Raw genomic sequence first — 10,688 nt, forward strand, 5'->3', positions numbered from 1 at the left:
GTGGTCAATCTTAAAATAACCGAATACATCTTTTGTCGAGTGAAATACACTCCATAGACTGTATTAAACTTGGCAAAAGAGAAAGCACCTCGTGTTGTATGACAACAGTTCGCAATAAATACGAAAGCAAGTTTAGGTAACATTATGACATAAAATATCTCGTCTTTTCAAGTAAAATAAGGTATATTGACATTTGACATGCAAACAACTGGTTCTCTTAGTAGAAACGACAGTCGGACATAACAGGATTGCGACTTCCTCACGAAATTTCAATAAATTTTTGTAATGTTCCTAACAAGAAAAAAATGAGTGAAAATACTGGCCTACACACATTGGTTGTTTTTTTTTGGTGGCAACATTGAGACAAAGACTTTTGATGCAATAAATATTTTCACTAAATTCCCTATGTTTATTTCGTAAACTTGCCTGCCAGTTGCCATTTCTATTTTGCGAAATGGCCGCCGTTTCAGATTTTTTTTCACTAGGAAGTATTGTTTGGTGTCGAACGTGTTATAATAAGGAAATCGAAGGGGAAGTATTGGCGTTTGACCCACCATCTAAAATATTAATTCTGAGTATCCTTTTTCAAACATTTTCAACCCTGCTAGAAGTAAAATAGTGCTTAGTGTTTTGAAATTTTTTTCCCTTGATGGAATGAAAATTGTTTAATTTCAAGAAAGTTACAGTACTCAATATAAACGATATTTGCATAGCGTATGCTTTTCAAAAGGAGTTATGGTATTTTAAAAGCAATTTCGATTGAATGAAAATTCTGTTGATGATTATTGTTGATCAGCCATTTTATTAGTTTAACCATGTGTAAGTTATTTTGTTTTCCTTAATATTATCTACAGAATGTGCTTCTACAAATGGAGATCCAAAACTAAATGATGTTAATTTTATAAATTTATCGCTTGTAAGTGAATTACAAGTTAAAAAAGAAGTAAACCATGTTCCAGAAGTACCACAGTCACTCAATTTACAAAGGGTAAGTTATGAAATATCCAAATTAATACTTTCTGTAGAAAGGCTTTTCAGCTAAATACAAGGGTTCGGAACCAAGTCGATGAAAAGAAACGGATGCTACAAGCAATATCTGCCAACGTTAGTTCTGAAGGGCAAAGTTTATTCATAGCCATAGCCAAAACTATAAGTGAAGTGAGGTGGAGTAATTCAGAAATTGTGGTCTGGAATCAAGAGGTATGAAAATGAACTATTATTTTTGTGAGGAATAGATTGCCTTCCTTCTTTCAACTACTACCACATATCTTGGTGTATTCATATTATTCCAAATATTATCATCATAACTGTAATAATAACTAGTCAAAATCAATTTTGTGGAAATGTTTTAAAGATACTATTCGGCACTTGCAATTATTGCCTAATGATGCTTTATTATTGATGGCAATGCGTAGTGCTTTCTTTCCAGCTTAGTAGCCACAAAGAGAAGAGTACCAAGATTCTGCTCCTGGGTTTTCTTCTCGAATTGTTGAATTTCATTCTTAAACATTATAGTAACATTCTGGTTATGCCAATCAAGGGAAGATATTTTGAACAAGTAACATGATATGTGAAAACATCGTATTGTTGGAAATGAAAAAGCCTGTGTTATATGGAGAGTCTGAAATTTTGATAGTAATTTGTTGACAATTATATTATTTTTTTATGAAAATCTGTTCAACTTACTTTTCGAGGACAATTTATGTTGAATTGACCATCTGTTTTCTGTTCTGTTTTTCCGTTAATCAGCTGTCGCCCCCCTACGAACGACAACCTTTACAAGTCAAAACTTGTGCGAGCTAAGGATTAACGAGGTCTTACCTTTTAACGTGTGATTCCTAACACATATTTCACATGATAAAAAAGGATGTATTTGGTGTTGTATGATTGGCAATCCTTTTTGTCAGAAATGCCATCCTAATAGTAATAGTGTAATTATTACTATTTGGTTAAATTCATAACAATTATGTATTATATTTGGGTGTTCTGAAAAATTTGCCATCAGGTGTAGTCGAAATTTCAACATAAAATGCCTTCTCTTTTTCAAGTGAAATACGGTCTATAATTCATTATTGATGTGTGATGTGTGAATTCATTATTGATTTCAATAATCACATTGCTTGAATAAGGACTCCTTTCGGTAGTTGGGCAGTTCGACGTGGGTGCTTTGTTCACTCAGTCAATCGGTCGATGTGTGAGTCGATGATTCAAGCCGCAGGTTAAACGTTCGATTTTTACTTGCTATCGTTTAACCCGTGTTAGGAATCGCACGTTAAAAGGTAAGACCTCGTTAGTCCTTAGCTCGCACAAGTTCGACTTCTGAGGGAACATATTTCAGATGAATGTCCGTTTAACACCTAGTAAGCAGCTTTGTGACACGAAATAAAACTCTAGAATGAATAAGTCAATTCAAACATTACCGACATATACGATGGTAGTCCCAGAAGCACCCAGTCTGACCTAGAGATGGTGGTAGTTGTCTGAAAAATATCAGATGTATATTGTCACAGATCATTGTCAGAATGCTTTCGATGTTACCTCTCTGACCTGTGATATTATTGTATCGATAGTTAACTAATCTCTCGAAATGAACAATCATCAACTTACTGCTTGGGTTCGGTGTGTCAAATCATTCCCCTTTTTTGTGATGACATAAAAAGGAGACCACACCACCATAAATGAAATTCAGTCTGGATTTGAAAACTTTAATATTTGGAGACCTTTTGATAGAGTTATCAAGACAGTTAAAAACCCTGCATCCCAAATATGAATGACTCTTTTGAAAAAGGCTAGTTCTATGGACATTGCATCCAAGAAGATTTCTGGATCTTGTAGCGTACTGAATTTTGAAATACCAAACTATCTAGAAGCAACTAATTTCAAGTGTGATATCATTGCATCTGCATTAATATTGTTATATATGTTATATAAATTGTAAAAATAGGTGAAACTATGGTTGAAGTGCAATATATTAGTTGGATGATTATAGTAGTGCGATTTTGAATTAAACTTAGACTTCCATTTCATTTTCAGGTAATAATTAGTCCACCTTATCAATTGGAAAATATACGAGGGAATACAACCAGCAAAGAATACGGATATATTAGGAAAGTGGTATGTAAGAATCAGTCAGCTAAATTATTTCCCTTGAAAAGGAGACTCATGTACAAAAGAAATATTTTTTTTTTTAATTTCATGAGAAATTAAAGTAGTTTAGTTGTTAGTTTTTTCGGTAATAGTAGAGACACCTGCTTTCATAGAAAATGTTATTTGTACTCTTTGTACCCTCCATTATTAGAATATGGTGAAATTCTCATAGAAAAACAGTCCTTATCTTTGATCCACATTTATTTAGAATATTTTCACCAAACTCTGCATTTTGATCATAACACAAACTGTTGTTTGATGTGAAGAATACTCCATCTTTCAGTAATTTAATTGTCATCAAAGTAATTAGCTATGAATTCAAGTTCTTGATCTTTAGATAAACCTTCCAGACCAAATTTTTAATTTTATTGGTTTATGGCTACAATTTCCTTAGAAAAACTTTATTCCACAGTGTAAAATCATCTCTCTATCTAGAGAAATCAAGATTATTGAATTTGAAAAGTAACTAGTATGTTTGACATTAGCGAAATATCAATGGGAGGAAAAAAAAATATATTCTTCAACTTATTAGATTGATGGAGATGCACATTATTAAAGTATTATTCTGCTAATGCAATCAATATCTTGAGTACTCCACTGAGTTCAGCAGTTTTTGGACTATCTTTGTCCCGAATTTCGTCGTAGTCTGTTGTAAGTAAATAAAGAAATAATAAATGACATTTTTCTCAAACTTCTTTCATTTATAACTTTTATTTTTGATGAAATTCTGTGCAATGATAAAAGGAAACTTGCCCAAACTAGTGAAGAAGTCACAATTTTTATGAAAATTTTTAAATTGAATCGGTGGAATAATTAAATGACATATTTCCATGAAGCATTTTCAAATTGTGTGTCAAAATGTGAGGGGCCTGCGTAGCAAATTAGAACCCTTTAATAAAAATGTATTGTGCCACAACTCAGATGTCCTAGCTGTCACTGAAACCTGGCTGAATGATTCCTTCTATGATGGTGAAATAGGAGACTCCAGGTACTGGGTTTTCCACAATTACAGAAAGTATGAAGAAATGCAAGCCTCAAGAGGCGGAGGTGTCATGATTCTAGCCAAAAAGAAGCATTCTCCACAGCTGATCACCAAAAGTAATAGTGTAGACTATGACTGGATAATCACCTCTGTTAAGTTTCGAGAAATCAAAATCAATATGTTGTGTATACATTTCCCGAAATTCAAGACTAGAAGTATACAATGAGCTCATTTTATCTCTAGAAAGTGTTGATGAATTGAATAACTCCGATTTTATCTACATCATAGGCGACTTTAATATTCTGTAAATAAATGGTGCATCGTTCTGTTTCGAGACCTGCACGGGTAAAGGTAAATATATTGATGACCTCATGAGCAACTATGATCTCTTTTCTGTAAATGATATAACAAATTCAAACTACGTCACTCTTGACCTCGTCCTAACAAATTAAGCCAGCACAAGTGTTACAAAGGCAACTTCAAGCCTATATGATGGCACAGACGAGTATCACCCTCCACTAGAAATTGATATTACTTTGATCGGCTCAGAATCTGTGACAAGCGAAGAAAATATCCAAGAATATATTTATGATTTCCGGAGTGGTGATTACGTCAAACTCTATCACCTTGTAAGCCCAACTCAATGGGAAAATGTGTTAATATCAAAAGATCCCGATGAGTTGATTGATGCTTTTTACAAAAGACTATGATATCTTTGACAAATACTTGCAAAAAAAGGAAATAAAAATGAACTTAGGCAGACAATAAAGGAAAAGGAAAAATACTTTAAAAAATCCAAATGTGTAACTCCAAAACATGATGAATACAGAAATGAATTCTGTGAACTTGGAGTAAAAGTGAAAAAATTAAGGGAACAGTGTAAGCTCTCCCACATACAAAATCAGTAAAAATCCTAAAGAATTTTAGAATTACATAAACAATAAAAAAAATGATTACAAAATATCTAATAATTTCAGATATAAAGATGAGGTGATTTCTGATGACCAAGATATTGCTAATGCTTTTTCTGAATATTTTCAATCAGTTTATAGTAATGATTCTCCAGGTGGTACCAATCTCTCTCTAGAGAACAACCTGCGAGAATTATGTATATCGTCAATTTCCGAACAAGATATCTTTAAAGCAATTAGATCCCTAAAACCCAAAACATCAACTGGAGTTGTTATATATGGAAAAATCTGGCAAACAAAATCTCATAACAAACTATAGGCCGATAACAATACTCCCCTCATTATCAAAAATCTTAGGGAGATTCTTATATCACAGACTACATGACCATGTTGAAGACATTATCTGCAGAGAACACCACGGTTTTGTTAATAAAAAATCGACTGTAACAAATTTCATGGTGTTCAGCAATAACTTAGCACTCTCGATAAATACTGTTTAAAATCTGTTTTTCCGTTAATCAGCTGTCGCCCCCATACGAACGACAACTTTCAAAAGTTGAGAACTTGTGCGAGCTAAGGACTAACGAGGTCTTACCTTTTAACATGTGATTCCTAACACGGTGAAACTGGAAAACAAGTTGATGTAATCTACACAGACCTAGCGAAAGCATTCGACAAAGTGAACCATGGAGTTCTCATCGCCAAATTAAGGAAATTCTCAATGAATCAATCAGTGATAACATTAGTGAAGTCTTCAGAAGACCTGGAGTTTCACATGCACATTCCAGTGAAAATAGTTTTTTGAATTTATAGTAGGTAAATAAGTCGTGGTAGTAATCTTGATCACTTAAATAATCTAGTGACTCAAATAACTTACTTCTAGGAAGGTTTTTTTGAGTGACATTTCCAATTCCGAGTTCCATAACAAAAATCTCCAACTAATCCACAATTTCCTGGTATTTTTTTTTTCAAGAACCCTCAGCCAAAAAATAATCAAGGAAATAAATTCCTCTCCTACAAATACCAAAGCTAACACAAAATATAAAAATCCGTATGCGGAGAATTTGTTTTGAAAAAATTACCCAGTTACTTAGTAATAAATAATTAAAATGGTCTTTCTAAATAAAATACTGTTAGATAATATATTTTCTCTAAACAAAAAAATTAAAACATTGCGATATAACGTATTCTAAAAACACTTTATTGTGTGATTTTCTCTAGACAGTTTTACAAAAACGCAACACCTGTTTCGCCATACAATGGCTTCCTCGGGAGTGTCTTAAGATTAAGACACTAAAAACACTTTATTGTGTGATTTCCACTAGACAGTTTTACAAAAACGCAACACGTGTTTCGCCATACAATGCTTCCTCGGGCGTGTCTTAATCTTAAGAACTTCATTTTGTGATTTTCACTAGACAGTTTTACAAAAACGCAACACATATGTTGATCATGCAAGAGAGCATGGACACATTTTTCATTTTGAATGTCCGATATAGATGTCCAAGTATTTTTATCTGAAAGACTTTTGAAGGCCTCAATACTGCATATTTTAAATAAATCACTAAAATACAGGAATAGTTTCTATGTTCTATTCTAATTATTTCTTACATCTAGAAAAACAGGTACAACCTTATCAAAATCATATTTGTTTGTTTCGTATCAATGTGTTGTGTTGGTTTAGGTATTTTGTTTGCTACAGTGTTTATTTTTCATATGTATCTTAACATTGTTGGCGGGAAAACAATTGTTTTTCTGAGATCATTTGATCCTCTTACTGAACAAACTTTTAGAAATAAAATATTCAATATTGAATATCATCAATAACTGAAAACCAACCCTTATTCATAGAAAAAACAGTAAAAAATCAGTATGTAACTGTCAGACAAACTAAACTCTCGGCTTTACGGTCTACCCCAGAAATCAATATAGAATGGATGACTATCAATTGTGAAAAATGAAAAATGAAACTTTCTCTGTTTTTTCACTACTTTTATTTGTAGCTAACGTTGCTGTAGTTTCGTCCTATATCGACATTTTCAAACTAATACAATAAATTCGAAAATGTGCTTATAGGACAAAACATCAGTAAACGGTAGTTACAAATAAGAACGGTAAAAAAACATAGTTTCATTTTTCATGATGATCTTCTATCACGTAATAACGGCTACATCCATCAATTGTTTTGAAGATTTTCCTTCCATAAATATTTTGAAAACCCAAATTTGTTTTTGGGAAGCTCCAATGGCTTCTTGAGATAATGAAAATCGCTGTCTACACATTTTTTGTTTGATATGTGGTACAAAAAGATCGTGAATGATACAAGCAATTAGTCAACAATTCTATGTTTTTCTTCCTCTTTTTGGCAAACGAAATATGATAGATGGATCCACATGTGTATCAAATAAAATACGCAATACTTTTTCGGCATCATTTTCTTCTACCAGTGAAATAGAAACACAAAATAGTTAACGTTTCTGTTTAATCAGGGAGATCTCTTGTTTGGATGACAACTGACACTCAGTACATCAAAGAGAAGTAGCTCTTACGAATGTGAGTCGTCAGCAACTTCTTACTATACTTCATTATTTAACATGTTGTTTATTGAAAAAAATAACAGATTTCAAATAATGTATACTTCAGAGATAGTCGTTTTTGCAACTGAAAAAACTTTGGGTATTTCATACCTCACAGTAAGTAAATTTTATGTGTTGATGAACTAAAATTTGGAATGACTATGCATAATGTTACGCATACTGGTATATGTTAATTACTAATATTTGGGGTTGAAAATTGAATATAAAATATGTTTTTCACTGAATAATGAAGCCATGACGAATTTTATGAAAATGACCCAAAATCGTAACATAGGATTAATGATTTCAAAAATAAAGGTAATTCTTCGTTAAAAAGTTAGGTTATTGAAAGCAGTAGCATCATTATTGTATGTTATTTCTTTGTAATTTCAGTTTTTTATTTATTAAAATTGTTTTTTTTTTGTTAATCTTTTTAATTTTTTACAGATTCTTTCAGGGATTTCAAATCAATTTATATTATATTAAACAATGGAAGTCCTAACTGATGAAATACACCACGAAACATTGTCAACCACCTTCAAACAAAAATTCAATTCATCTTGAAATACCCATTCAATGGATTCTTGCTTAGTTTTGAGTTCAAACTATATGTATATCTTTCAGCTGTAACTTGGAAGTTCAATTTAAGTCTAATTTATTGCACAGTATGTGATATGCAGCAAAATGATTCCTTCTCACAGAATGTGACTCACGACTATGGCAACGCTCTGCAAACCAACTGCAAGGTTTAATTTCTGATGGTACTTCATTGCCAAAAGTTGATCAAAGTGATTCTATCCATACATCATTTTCTTTACTCTGCAACTCGTGTGTTTGAATAATATTTTTATGTTGGGATATAAATGTTTCAGCTAAAATCTCTTCTGTTTTTTAACAGGAATAAAGTAACCAATAAAAAATACTTTATTCAGTTTCTCTAAAATTACTAAATATTCACTAAAATACGTTTTTTTTTTTATTTCAGGTTGAGAAACACATGAAGGATATAGCATTGAGTACCCAGAGTCCATCAGTTTGTCAGAATAATACTTCGCAATAAGTAATAATATAAAAATAAATATTAATTCTTACCATACCTGTTATATTTGATTTTCAAATGAAATATTTTTTATTTGCATATCATATTAAAATGCGAAAAATTTATACATATAAATTGAAAAGGAATTGTTTTTGTTCATAATTTTTCAGGAGTTTTTATTGGTTAGCATTTTTGGAATAATCATTTTGCCAATACAGTTTCCATCTATTTATTTTATATGAATAAAACAAAACATCGTCCTTTTTTTGAATATATGTTTGGTGCATTTTCCATTTTCATATTTTTGTGAAGAAAAATATACCCTAACCAATAACGGTACTGCTGTTATTGAAAGCATTGTATTACAAGGATTTTCAACATGTGGTTCACTTTTAACTTTTATTGACCTCAAATTACAATTTCTGTTACATTCAAATATATCTGCAATAACAAAATTTGCTTAGGTAGCATCTTATCGCAATTGAAAATGTATATTTCAACTATTTCATTTTATTATCGGAACATCGGTGTATCTGTACAGTGTAAATAATTAATAATTCAAATATGCATATTGATCACCCTTACAGAAAATACTGAAGCAGGTCAAATGCGGGTATGTATTTCTTCTCTTAAAGTACTATAATTCAAGATTGATTAATGCTTTCAATCTGAACAGTAAACCACAAAATTTTGAAATGTGAAATGGCATTATATACAATTCATGAAACTCACAGTAACCGTGTAATGTAAACATCTTTCCAATCAATTATAAGTTTTTCACTTTTATTTTGAATACATTGAAAGACGTCTCTGTGTTTACATTACTCATTTTATGCTTGAATGCTTTTGAATAAAATTCAGTACTTGGCTAAATGAAAGTATGAGAAAATACCCATATATTTAAAGAATTAGTTTATTCATTCAGTAAATAATTTGAATCGAAAATTTGTCAGAAGTATTAGTTGTTAAATGAACAATTCTCAACTACATTACAAATTTTTCTGGTGTATTTTTGTTTGATTCAGTTGATTTATTTTCACCTTTATGCCTCGAAGATTCAGAATATTTCAATCTATTGTTACAACACTTCTTCAAAATCATGTTATGTTTATTTCCACTTGGTTTATCTGATTTTGGATAAAGTTGCTCAAATTATTTTTTAAAGTATAAATAATAATGAGGTAAATACGAAATGCTATTGAAATTGACACTTGACGATTGTCAATTGGAATTTTATAAAAAAAAATCCGCCTTCATAGGATTCTACAACTACTGCATATAACAAACTTGATTTTGAATCTATAATCGAATTAAAGCTATTATTTTTAATGATCCAAACCTCTAGAAGTTTATTGAAACTAAAGGAGATCACATTACCACAACCAAAAGACATAAGTATTCAATCAAATTACTCTAATTAATTTTAAATCAGTTCCACCACTATTTACAAAAAATTATCATATGTTGTTCAGGGAAAATAATAAATAGTAGTTACACCAGATCCCTTTCAAGCAATAAAAACTTTCTTTTCCAAAAATGAATATACTGTGTGGTCGTAAATAGTCCCCTCTCCTCTTAACTTTCGAACTGGGCAAGATATCAGAGTCCGACAAAATTCACTTCTTAGTACTTTTTTGATAAAAAAAGCAATTAATGTGACATACCTTTCCTCACAGAGGATGCTATCAACTTTTTATTTTGAATGGAAAGGGGCGCTCTTGTGATATTTCATATGAAAGATATTTTAATTATCTATACCAGGGGTCTCCAAACTTTGAAGCCTTCGGGCCATAATAATTTTTTCATTTTGTTCCAAGGGCCAATATCTGCCCTTAACTATATTTCTAGACTAGGATAGTCGCAAAGTGCGTGACCTAAGCAAACTTACGATTTTTTTTGCATTTCAATTATTGTGTATTGTGACACTTAACGACATCTAATGGCGAGTAGTAGTATTATGTACTATCTTTTTTAGCTACCCGCTAGGTGGCATTAGGCGTAATTAAATATTTGGAATTACCGCATTGGTTCGA

The 10,688-nt window shown here is 31.5% G+C and overlaps 1 protein-coding gene across 1 annotated transcript; it reads left to right on the plus strand.

Moving 5' to 3' along the window:
* Positions 1-414: 414 nt before the first annotated feature.
* Positions 415-8,797, plus strand: LOC111517465 (protein LSM12). Its single transcript, XM_023173633.2, has 5 exons — positions 415-575; positions 855-988; positions 1,039-1,200; positions 3,034-3,114; positions 8,602-8,797. The coding sequence occupies exons 1-5, from the start codon at positions 455-457 to the stop codon at positions 8,674-8,676; spliced, it is 573 nt and encodes a 190-aa protein (XP_023029401.1). The 5' UTR covers positions 415-454; the 3' UTR covers positions 8,677-8,797.
* Positions 8,798-10,688: the final 1,891 nt, after the last annotated feature.

The sequence above is a fragment of the Leptinotarsa decemlineata genome, unplaced genomic scaffold (genome assembly GCF_025532065.1).
Source record: "Leptinotarsa decemlineata unplaced genomic scaffold, Ldec_3_MD MMD2_tig00026340_RagTag_RagTag, whole genome shotgun sequence".
Lineage (NCBI taxonomy): Eukaryota > Metazoa > Arthropoda > Insecta > Coleoptera > Chrysomelidae > Leptinotarsa > Leptinotarsa decemlineata.